We start from the raw sequence: 12,044 nt of genomic DNA, 5'->3' as shown, positions 1-12,044 counted from the left end.
TTTAGTTGAAGTACTGTTAGAAAAGCATTACGAAGGGCGGGTGACAGAGGGCCAGCAGCCCTGGGCGCCCGCAGCCGGCAGCCGGGGGAGGCGCCGGGCGTGGACACAGCTAAGATGATGATATCAACAGCCAGCGCAGCCCCCAAGCCGGCGCGGAGACGGCGCATCGCAGGGGGAGATGAGGCTGCTCCAGCCCCGGTCGCCTTCCCGAGGCGGGACGGGAGGGGTCAGCAGTCCCCCGTCTCCTGCCCGCCCTGAGTTGGCCCCCATGGCCAGTGTCACTTCAGCCCCTTTGCCTCCCCCAGGCCACAGCGTCCGGCACGTGCATCAAACCCTTCACCGGCCCCTCGGCCTCAGCGCGAGTATTCGGCACAGCTCAGCCCTGGCACCCCCGACCTCCCCACGCGCCCCCTGCCCTCTGCCATGGACTGCTCCTGCCCCCCCCATGCCCACCGCATCCCCTGCCCTCTGCCATGGACTGCTCCTGCCCCCCATCCCCTGCACTCTGCCCCAACCACCGCCTGCCCTCTGCCCTGGGCAGTGCCTGCCCCCCCCATGCCCACCGCATCCCCTGCCCTCTGCCATGGACTGCTCCTGCCCCCCATCCCCTGCACTCTGCCCCAACCACCGCCTGCCCTCTGCCCTGGGCAGCGCCTGCCCCCCCCATGCCCACCGCATCCCCTGCCCTCTGCCATGGACTGCTCCTGCCCCCTATCCCCTGCACTCTGCCCTGGGCAGCACCTGCCTCCCCATCCTCTGCCCTCGACAACAGTACCCCTCCCCCATGCCCATCTCATCCCCTGCACTCTGCCCTGGCCACTGCCTGTCCCCACCCCCACCCCCAGCACTCTGCCCTGGCCACTGCCTGTCCCCACCCCCACCCCCAGCACTTTGCCCTGGACACCGCCTGCCCCCGCCCCCTGCACTCTGCTCTGGCCAACGCCTGCCCCTACCCCACCCACCCCCGTCCCACCCCCTGCACTCTGCCCTGCTGGCGCGTCCCCAGGAGACTTCCCTGCAATTTCTGCAGGCGGGGAGATAGCCAGGCTTGGGCCGGGCACACAGCCGGGGGCACTTACAGCAATGGGGGGATCTGCCAAGATTTCCTTCCGAGAAATGAGAGCTGGGGGTGGAGGGGAAGCCCCCTCTAGCAGCATGGTTGTGACTGGCGTGCCCTCTGCCCCGCGGCCGCTGGCACGAGCTGAGGGCCGGGGCGAGAGGCAGGTGCTAGGATTGGTCCTACCCGGCTCCTGGGTGGGGGCTGATGGCAAGTCTGGTGCAAAATGTGTGTGTGTGTGTGTGTGTGTGTGTTTTGAGGGTGTCCCGTGGGCTAGGATGTGCCGGAGTCTGGCTCGGAACACACAAGAGCGTGGTCCCTTGTGCGTACAAGGGGGTGTGTCTGCGCACGAGGATGTGTGCGCACGGTTGGGGGCGTGCCGTTGCTGGATGGCAGGAAGCGCTCTGCCCAGCGGGCACAGCACTGTTGTGCCAGGGTGGCCGTGGGGCACGGCGAGGGCGCTGCGGGCTGAAGTCTCCTTTCGGGACACAGCCGGTTTGTGGGAGAGAGCCGGGTGTGGCCCCAGGCTGGGCAGCATGGTGCCCTGGTGCCCTGGAGGGACTCGATGCCGCCTGGCCGGCCAGCGCTGACAGGGCCACCCTGTGCCAAACCCAGGGTAGAAACGTGTCCGGCACTGACCGGCCCTGCAAGCGGCTCCCACCATGGAGGCCAACGGGCCAGGCTATGGGTAATGAAGCTGAAGACCGACTGGTCCACGAGGGCTGAATCGGCAGGTACGAGCGGGCGGGGAGGAAGATGCTGGTGCTGCCCTGGTGCTGCCCTGCTCTGGGGAGACCCGGGGCCCTGCGGTGCTCGGGGTGCTCCATACCCCGCGGTAGCCTGCAGTAGGGCACGGAGCAGCTCCCACAATGCGGATTCCGGCAACCGAGCCACCGGGGGAGGCAAATTCAGGCCGTTTCCCGGCTCCAGGCACACACACGGTGGGAGGGGGGGCAAGGTGGCGCCGGCTGGTTTGTCCTGGGGGATGCAGTCCAGCTGTGGGGTGACACGAAAGGAAACCAGGCGGGGCAGGGCCTCACCACAGACCTTCCACACGTGGGCACGCGCCACGTGGCAGTCACACGATTTGGCACAGCTCGGCAGCCGGGGGCAGGCCGGCGATGGCTGGTCCCACCTGCGCTTACAGGAGCACTGCACGGCACAGACAGGGCAGCGACGCGTCTGGCGGGACAGCCCTGTTCAGGCATTCGGCCGCCGGATCCACATGGGGACTCGACCGCCCCGTTCACAACGCAGCCATCAGGCAGCCCTGCTGCCCGGACAACGCAGGATGAAAAGGGAAGCGAATGTGCCAGAGGCCTCTTTGCAGCTGGCCTCTCTCAATGCATGGCATGGACTCCGCTCTGTGCTCTGCAGCTGCATTATGGCTTTGCACCGAGCTGCATTTCCCTGTTTCTGTGCATCGCCCTGAGCTGCACCACTCCGCTCCAGAACATCACCGCACTGGGTTGCACCTCTCTGCTCCACTGCATCACATTGCACTGTTTCACTCCACTCCACTGCCTGGCATTGCACTGAGTCGTGGCGCTCCATGCTGGTGCATCATGTTGCACTGAGCTGCACCCCTCTGCTCAGAGCTGCCTCACACCCCACGGACCCACCTTGCTTTTCCTACCACTGCATTCCAGTGCCCGGAGGTGCGTCACGTTGCAGAGCTGCAGTCACACTGCGTGGAGCTGCAATCGCATTGCCCTGCCCTGCACCGCGCGGCCCCTCCCGATGTTCCTGCAAGCGCCCGCCCAAAGCAAAGGGGCTATCCGGCTGACGAGACGGGGGCCGAGTAGACACAAGCGCAGCTGAGCTGGGGCCCAATGGCATGAGTTTACCCCACCCATGCTCCGGGAGCAGCCCTGAGGCCTGCTGCTCTGCCGTCTCCACCAGGGATTCTGATTTCAAAAGATCCAGGTGTGGATCTTCCCATTAGCGCGCCCCTCGGATGCAGGTGTTCTCTCCCCCCCAACATCTGGGTGCCGCTGGGCTCCGGGCACCAGGACTCGCGCACCCAGGCGTTCTGAGTGGCGGCCGGGGAATGGCGTGTGAATTGCGCCAGCTCATCCCTGTGCTGCTGCTGCACCTGGCGCCTTACCTCTGCCTGCGCCACCCGTCACCTTTGCTTGCCCTTGTGCGGGATTCCGGACAGCACACGGGCCCTGAGGGGAGCCACCCACGCCCCTCGCCAGGCTCACCCGCGGCCACCGCGCGCGAGGCCCGACTCTCCCTTCGGGGGCCCGTTTCGGGGGGTCAGGTCAGGGATTTTCGGAGGTGCTGAACCTTGCTGGGCCTATTAGCTCATCTTCCTGCCAAGTGTCCAGGGACAGCTGCTACCAGGCCGCGGTTGTCCCTCAGAGATACCCTCACACTAGGGAGCTCTTAGCCCCGGCCAGTCCGCCTGCTGTACCCCAGAGTCAGAATGATGCACGCGAATGGCTTCTGCCAGGCTCGGGTCCTCCCGCCATGTCCCCGCTACAGAGTTAAATACACGATCCTGACCATGACATTCAATTCAAGTTTTTTTTTGTGTGTGTCCTTGTTGCTGACAATAAATACTTGTACTTCTTGAGGCTAAAACCTTGGAAAGTAGCTGTAGAAAGATCTGCTTTAAAATCCTCAGGCTACAACATAATACTCGGAGAGCAGAACAAGATGGATGTAAGTAACGTGAGACTCGGACGGGACGGCATTGGAGCGCACCGAGGGAGTGGGTGGCATGGAGAAGCAAATGCGGACGCCATAAAACTATGACATCGGTTGCTTTTGGAGTTCAAGACGCCCCGGTGATTGGCTGAGACGTTAACGAGACTCGTCTCGATTTGGCAAGAAAACACCATTTTCTTCCTCTTCCGTTTTGTTTTGTGTTTTCATTTGGATGGGCAGGGTGGGCGAGCGGATTAGCTCAAACACAAGAGGAATCCGGCGCTGGTGAAATACTTTAAGACAGCCAAATGGTAAGACAATCGCTCAATGGAAACGACAAAACCTCCCAGAATTCCATGGGTTCCATGAGGGAAACAAAACAGGAAAACAAAAAAACCCAAAACAAACAAACAAACAAACAAAAAAAAGGAAACCGAACCAAAAAACCAGGTCACTGCTCTTCGGATTTGGCCAACAGCTCAGTGGAAGGGAGAGGACGGGGCCGAGGAGTCAAGAGCTCCAGGACGCTCGCTGTCTGAAGAACAGAAGCCTCAAGCTGGCTTGTGCTTCCCCAAGTCTGGCTGGAGCTCAGGGCCTGCCAACGTGCTGCACAGAGACGCTAGGAAGGCAAGGCCAGGTTGGAGAGGGCAGGAGGCAAAGCAAAAGCAGAAAGAAAGGATATTCCAGGCTCCCAAGTGGAGGGCTGCATGAGCCACAGCCAGGGTGGAACCAGAGCAGACGGGATGAGAAGTTGCCCTTTTCCAACACGCCTGGAGGGGATGGAGATGGTTTTAAACAAAAGAAAAATGGATGGGTCGGACCCGATGGATGTTTTAAAGGCAAGATGCCAAGGGCAGAGGCTGGCGGCTGGCAGTCAAGTAGAGTAGCAGCAACTGCAGGGCGAACAAGACGCCGAGGGAGGGTTTGAAGGAGGCCCCTCTGCCGCAGTCTGAGGTATCTTCCTGCGGAGACAAAAGGTGAGATGGGTTTCCACAGGGATCAGGGGCGTCACGCCTGAGTCAGGGAAAAGGCAGGCCCTGCTCTCTGATAGGCCCTGCCCACTATTAGGCTTCTGCCCGCTGATAGGCCATGCCCACTGATAGGCCTCCGCCCGCACTTGCTTCAGGAGTTCCAAACCGGTGGGCGTGTCCTTAGAAAACAAGCCGCCAGCAACCTGGCTTTCCCTCCCCACCGCTGCCGCCACGTCCCACTTACCCAGAGCCCCGGTGCCCCTTGTCATAATCCAAGGTGCTAGCTTGGGGACGAAGGGGTTAACTGTACCTAGCCAGGTAGCAGTCAGCCAATAGAAATGCAGATAGGGATTTCGAACGGAGACAAAGGAATTTCGGGGTTTTCCCTCCATTGTCTCTGAGCAGTTTGCTCTCTAGGTATTGAGGGGGACAGAGGACATGTCTCTCTCCAAGAAAAGACTCTTCACCATCTGTAAGTAGGACAAAGTCTAGATAAATCCATTAGGTTTTATTGCTTTATGGTTTGGGAATTTGGATCTGATGTCTGTGCTGTTAGAAATGGTTTTCTCCCCCCCCTTCTGTAACTAAGTCCTGAGCCCATGGGAATCCCCCATGAGTTCATTATTTTGTGACTCTTACCATTCAGTCGCCTTAATTCTGCTTGCAACAGGAGTATTGTTTTGGTAATAAAAGTTCTTTCTTTTTTATTAACCGGGTATTGGTTCAGTTCTGTGTCCTGGAAAATGTCTGTGGGATCTGCAGGCCTCTGACAAGGGGGCAGCTACCGCACAGACAGCAATTGGTATTTTCTCTTTTCTTTTTCAAGCTCTTGGGTTCAAGTGTCCACCCGTTTGGGGGTTCAAAAGCACTTGACGGTGGCAGTGGATTTTATCCCCCAAATCTAGGTTTTTAGGGTGGAGGGGAAGTTTTATACCAAAGCCTGGAAAGATCAGGTTCTGGGGTTACTTCTGCGGGCCCCCACTGATTCCTCTGCATTCGCTGTGTCAGCCTCGACCCCCCTGCTCACCGTTGCATTGTAGTCGAAGCAGATGTGAGGGCCTTTCCGGTACCGGGGCTTGTCCACCAGCTCGCACTGATTCGGATCTCTCGGCGGAGCTTTGCATGTCAAGGAAAAGCAGCAGCGCAGACCTGGGGGGGGAGGGCAGGGGGGCGAGAAGTGGGGGGGGGCGGCCTGGAGGGGTTAAGTGAAGGGACAGGAGGCCGTCCGGGATGCAGGGGTTTCTCAGCCCCGTGGTGAGGGAAGGACAGAGGCCTCCCATGATGTTCTCCCCGCTCGGAGGGTCTGAACACGTCTCTGGCAGGAACGGTGTCTCGCCACCCATCCTTCTCGACCCCTTTCCTGACTTTGAAGCCTTCGGTCCAGTCACCTTGATTTCCTCTTGCCCCCAGGACAACAATTCCGGCTCCCTAACCCTTCCCTCCCCAGGCACCTGGCTGGAGGCCCTCCGGAGTCCCCTGGGTTTCTAACACTCCTGGGGTGCGGGCCCGGAGGAGGAGGAGCTGGGGCCAAGCAGGGCAGGCACAGCCAGCTGCAAGGGAGTCGAGCGGAGGGGCGTGTGAGCTGTCTCTCAGGCACTGGGGCTGGGGGGGGTCCTGCACTTAGAGATCTCCGTGGGCTTGAGGGGGAGGCAGGTGTGTGGCCCTGTGCTGGCCCGCAGGGCAGGGTGGATCCCACCTTGTCTCAGCAGTCGGGAGAAAGGTGCCTCTCCTCTCCAGTGGCCTGAGGCGGGGGCAGCCCGCAAAGGATACCTCGAGTCTCTGCCTGAGGGAGTTTGGTGGACTCGCACTGGCTGCACATCGGCTTGTCTGCCACGACGAAGAGCAGGTTGGTGTTGGCGAGCCTCTGGGCGTGGAACAGCCTGAGGGAGGGGGGCACCGGTTAGCCTGAGGCCCGGAGACCAAGGCCTGCTAGCCCAGCCGCCACGAGTGTGCCTCTTCCTGGGCACAGCTGGCTTGGCCCCAGCCCCAAGGGCCACCTCGGGTCTCCACATCCTCCATGTCGGTGACCTCCCAAGTGTGGTCAGGAAGGGACGCCAAGGAAAGGTCATGTCCAAAGTGATCACCCCCACCAGTGGCCCTGTTCAGCCCAGCGCAATTAATTCCTTCCTCCCTTCCTTCTCTTTCTCTTCCTTCCTTTCCTTTTCCCTCCCTTCCTTCTCTTTTTCTTCCTTCCTTCCCTTTTTTCCTCTCTTCCTTCTCTTTCTCTTCCTTTCTTCCCTTCCTTCCTGTTCTCTTCCTTCCCTTTTCTCTACCTTCCTTCCCTTTTTCCTCTCTTCCTTCTCATTCTCTTCCTTCCTTCCCTTTTCCCTCCCTTCCTTCTGTTTCTCTTCCTTCCTATTCTCTTCCTTCCTTCTCGCTCTCTTCCTTTCTTCTTTCCTTCTCTTTCTCTTCCTTCTTTCTTCCTTCTCATTCTCTTCCTTCCTTCCTTCTCTTTCTCTCTCTTCCTTCCTCCCTCCCTTCCTTTCTTCTTTTTCTTTCCTTCCTTCTCTCTTTTCCTTCCTTTCTTGGCTGAGAGGCCTCAGGTGTAAAGCTGCGCTGTGGACGTTAGAGGGGAGGTCACAGATGTGGTAGCCTCATCTCAAAAAGATCTCTTGGCATTGGAAAAGGTTCAGAGAAGGCCAACTGCAATTATGAGGGGTTTGGAACGGGTCCCACAGGAAGAGAGATTAAAAAGACGGGGACTTTTCAGCTTAGAAATGAGGAGACCAAGGGAGGATAGGATAGAGTCTTATAAAATCATGACTAGTGTGAAAAAAGTGAATAAAGAAAAGTTATTTACTTATTCTCACAATATAAGAACTAGGGGTCACCAAATGAAATTACTAGGCAGCAGGTTTCAAACAAACCAAAGGAAGTTTTTCTTCATGCAGGGCACAGTTAACCTGTGGAACTCCTTGCCAGAGGAGGTTATGAAGACCAGAACTTTAACAGGGTTCAAAAAAGAACAAGATAGATTCATGGAGGTTAGGTCCATCTATGGCTACTAGCCAGACTGGGTAGGAATGGTGTCCCTAGTCTGTTTGTCTGGGGCTGGGAATGGGTGACAAGGCAGAGATCGTGTGATGATTCCCTGTTCTAGTCACTCCTCCTGGGGCACCTGGCACTGGCTGCTGTGTGCAGACAGGACACTGGGCGAGATGGACTGTGTGTCTGACGCAGCCTGGCCATTCTGATGTTCTTATGTCCAGCTCAGAGCCCTTGGGGACTGTCTGCCCAGCAATTGCGGGGGTTGCGGTACAACGTCATTGCGAGGGGCTATTTCTAGAAAGAGCCACGGATCAGATCAGGGCCACAACAGCCGTGGAGGGGACAGTCGCTTTTGCAGCCCAATCCTAGCATCCTCCTGGCCCTTCTCAGCAGGCGTGGGAATGACACAGGCCGGGGGGGTCGCCGTTCTACCTGGGCATGGCTGATCAGCACTAGTCCATGCGCACCCAGGGCTCTTGGCCTGGCGGTTCTTGCAGAGCCAGCCGGGGGCCCCGGTACTGCCCCACCAAGGGCGACGTGTCCCTTTAGCAGGAGATGCAGGGCCCTGCCCAAACTTGGCACCATGGAGCAGGATGCGGCTGCCCACTGAGATATTCCTCTGCTTGGAACTGAGCAACCTGGGTCCCTGGCCAGGTCGGAACGGGCCCCTGGCCGGCGGGGCTGCATTAGGGTCAGCTACAGTGATCGTGGGACAAATTCTGCTCTCGTTTACACTGGGCCAGGTTTGGGTTTGGCCCGGTATAAAACACACCAGCATTTAGAAGTGCTAGGCCGAAGGCACCTGGTAACATAGGCAGGGGGAAGGTGCTGCCTTCCCAAAATTGCCTTCACGTCCTGGCTGCCGGAAAGCCTGGGGCCGGGGTACGGCAGCCCTGGCCCTCCAGGTGGCCAGGAAGGATTGGGCTGGGGTGGGTGGGGCTTGGCTCCAGGGGCGGGGACCTCCTGAATTAAAAAAGGACCTGACGGGGAAGAGAAAGTCCCTCCCCCAGGCCCCAGTGCTCCCACCAGGGGGCTTTCTGGCTGGAGTTGTCTGAGTGTCTACGGATGGCTCAGGCCCTCAGCAGCCAGATGCAACACAAGACACCACGCAAACCCTGGCAGTGACGTCTAGCAGCCGCCTGGGATCCTGCGGGATCCGGAAGCACAAAGCGTTTGGCTCCAGACCTGCCCCTGCACTCGAGACATTCAGCCACTGTGTGCTCATTGCCGGCTGCCGCACGGCTCCGCCCACACTGCTGGGCTTGTTCCAGGGGTGTGTCATGACCAGCACCCGGTTACTAAGGGGTCAACTCAGGTACCTAGCAAAGGTGTCGGGCAATCAGCTGATAACAATGCAGGTAGGAATTTCCAACAGGAAAAGAGGGGTTTTTCTCTCTCCTTTGTTTGAGCTCAGTGCGATATCTCCCAGGGACTGCGGGAGACGGGAGATGCTTTCTCTCTCTTGAAATGTGTAAGTAGGGAAAAGTTTAGAGGGTTTATTGTTTTCCTTGTTTGGGGATTTGGAAGTCATGGCTGAGCTGGCTAATTGTTTTCTCTTTTGTAACTAAGGATTACAGCCCAGGGATCTTCCCTGAGTATCTATATCAAATTGTGGCTATTTTCCACCTAGCCAATGTACTTTCTCTCTCTTGAAATGTGTAAGTAGGGAAAAGTTTAGAGGGTTTATTGTTTTCCTTGTTTGGGGATTTGGAAGTCATGGCTGAGTTGGCTAATTGTTTTCTCTTTTGTAACTAAGGATTACAGCCCAGGGACCTTCCCTGAGTATCTATATCAAATTGTGGCTATTTTCCACCTAGGCCAATGTACTATGCTTGCAACAGTAGTTCGGTTTTGATAATGAAAGAGTTTTCTTTTTATTCTAATTAACCGGTATTGGTTGATTGTTGTGTCCTTAGGACTAAGTGCCTCGTTATAACGGCAGAGTCTATTGGTGTCTGTGGATTCCCTGTTTTTCCCAACTTCAAGCCAACGGAGGTTGGGGGAGGAAGGAAGCTTTACCTTAGGAAGGGGATTTCCAAGCGATCTCTTTCCCGGAAAAAAGTTTATTTTTATATTTTCTTGGAATCACTTGGGTGGTGGCAGCAAGGAACCAGTCTTGTCTTTTTTTTAAATCTCAGGTGGACTGAGACTGAATAAGTTTGTCTCTAGGAATCACAGCCAGGTTTTTGCAGTGGTCACTCTGCTTGCCGGCCCCCCAACTCTGCCTGCAGAGTGTCAGGTTGGGAGATTGAGCCGTGACAGGGCTGTGCCCAAGGAGAAGCAGCTGGAGTGGAAAGCCGAGACGGAGCCTTCTTGGCAGGGGGCCTGAGCCAGCCGCAACTCAATCAGCGGCTTTGCTTTGCTTCGAACAGGACCCTTTGGTAGGAGAAAGACCCCCCCCAGGCGCCCACGCTCCTCTCCTGGCGACCGAAGCCGCGTTTCTAGCTGGGCAATGCCCCCTGGACGCTGTGTGCTGCTTCCCAGCCAGCATCCTCGGTGGCTCTGACCCCGCCGCACCCACCTGGAGCAGTTGCCACAGTCGATCATGGCGTTGTAGGTGGCGTTGACGGTGCTGAAGTAATACTGTGTCTGCCTCATGATGCAGCTGGTCTCTCTGGACTCCGTGCTGTCTGCTGTGACTTCCTCTGCCCCCGGGGACAAGAGTTAGGGTGGGACTCAGCAGGCAGGAACCCCCGGCTCCTCCCTCCCACCCTGTCGAATGAGCCCCGCTCCTTGAATTCCCTTAGAAGCAGCTGCCAGAGCTAAACTGGACTTTGCTGGCCACAAAATACCCAGCGTGAGCGTCTGGAAAGCAACAGGATGCACCCTGGAAATCTCCGCGCCGGGGTTGGGCATGGTGATTGCAGCTGCCAGCTGGAGGCAGATCTGCTGGTGACGCCGCCTGGCTCAGCCGCTTACTCCTCCCCATTCCTAGGTCGGGCATTGACTGCCCCCTCCCCACTCATCCCTCCCACGCAGCGGCCGCCTGGGCTGGACTTACCTGTCTGGAACCAGCTGCTGTAGGTGAGGCCGTACAGGAGCTGCTGGAACAAAGACCTTTGGGAAGGGAAAAGCGAAGCGTTGAGCTGACGCAAGGGGCCAGTGAGATCACACGGTGAGGGTCAGCTCTGGGAGGACTATAGGCCGTAATGTCCCCCCTGCGGGAGCACTAGTACAGGCAGGTTTACCCCTTCACTCCAGCCTGCCAAGCAGCTCGCAAGCCAGAAGCCAGAGGCAGACCTTGCTCACTCCACGCAGGAGATTAGGTTGCCTGGCTCTGAGCTGCACCGCATCACGAAGGCAGGGGAAGAAACCCACCCCCTTCCACCGCTAATCCAGTCAAAGCCAAAGAGGCCTAGCCGTCCTAAGAGCCCTCACTGCCCTCGGGCTGGGTCTCCGTTGTGCTCGGCTCAGAGAGAAGCAACTAACGGAAACGGGTGCACGCCGGGCGAGAGACAATGTTCCGTTTGCTCGAAAAGGCCGTTTTCCTACAGCAGCGAGCGTGTGCTCAGAAGGAGCCCGCCTTAACGGCCCGGTGGCTATGATCTCTTTCCGTCTCTCACCAGCCAGAGGGAAGAGCCAGCCAGCCAGCCCTCTCCAACGGCGGAGTGCGCCAAACACCCCTGCACACGGGCGTCCCGCTAACGGCCCACAGAACACCTCTGTGGAAAGCCCTAGAGCCAAAACGGTCGCATGTGGTTGGCCAAAGGCCAGCTTTCGACCCCAAAGTACGAGTGGTTTGGTTTTCAGACATGCCTGGCTCAGCCCCTGCCTTGGAGTCACGGAAGCCACTTATGTAAGTGCCTAATTTTAGACCTCCACGGTGGAGACTTTTCGCTCCACGCCCAGAGACGTGCCTACATGGTGCCCGGGGCAGGCCTGTGTGTAAGAGAGAGAGGCGCCGACCAACGGGAGTGTCTGATACTGCTCTGAAAGCCGCAAGCTCCAAGGACGTGAGCTGGGGACCGGCCCCAAGCTCTGGGCGGAAATGGATGAATGGAGACGCAGGCTGAAGCTCAGGGGATGGTCTGCGCTCCTGAGACAGGTGAGGGGGAAAGGAGGCTGCCCCAGGGCCTGAGTGGTGGGAGCCCCACGGATCTGGCAGGGCCACGAGATGGTCTGTGGCATGAAGAACCACAGGGCCAGCAGGGACCTCGAGGGGCCGCTAGCCCACCCTCTGCCCTCCCGGAAGGACTATGCATCTACGCCAGTGGTTCCCAACCTGCGGCCCCGGCCCCCTGGTGGTCTGCGCCGGTACTGCAGGGGCTCCGTGGAAAGTATTCAATAAGGACCGGGCCCGCCGCAGTGGTGCCAATCCTTGCTTTGCCTTTTCTTTCTCCCCCACGGAGGGGGGCCAGGAAATTGTAAGAGAT

The 12,044-nt window shown here is 58.3% G+C and overlaps 1 protein-coding gene across 2 annotated transcripts in view; it reads right to left on the bottom strand.

Moving 5' to 3' along the window:
• Window positions 1–2,255: 2,255 nt before the first annotated feature.
• CACNA2D2 (calcium voltage-gated channel auxiliary subunit alpha2delta 2) overlaps window positions 2,256–12,044 on the bottom strand; it is a 425,783-nt gene continuing 415,994 nt past the window's right edge. For both annotated transcript variants that reach the window (XM_075939506.1, XM_075939507.1), the window contains 5 exons: window positions 10,673–10,728; window positions 10,193–10,316; window positions 6,454–6,563; window positions 5,711–5,799; window positions 2,256–4,674 (listed from right to left, as the gene is read on the bottom strand). In XM_075939506.1, coding sequence (XP_075795621.1) covers window positions 4,546–4,674; window positions 5,711–5,799; window positions 6,454–6,563; window positions 10,193–10,316; window positions 10,673–10,728 — 508 coding nt within the window. In that variant the 3' untranslated portion in view covers window positions 2,256–4,545. The remainder of the gene's footprint in view (window positions 4,675–5,710; window positions 5,800–6,453; window positions 6,564–10,192; window positions 10,317–10,672; window positions 10,729–12,044) is intronic.

Source organism: Pelodiscus sinensis, chromosome 11, assembly GCF_049634645.1.
Source record: "Pelodiscus sinensis isolate JC-2024 chromosome 11, ASM4963464v1, whole genome shotgun sequence".
In the NCBI taxonomy this organism is placed as follows: Eukaryota; Metazoa; Chordata; order Testudines; family Trionychidae; genus Pelodiscus; species Pelodiscus sinensis.
Note: the sequence above shows the minus strand (reverse complement) of the source record. Positions and strands in the feature narration are given on the sequence as shown.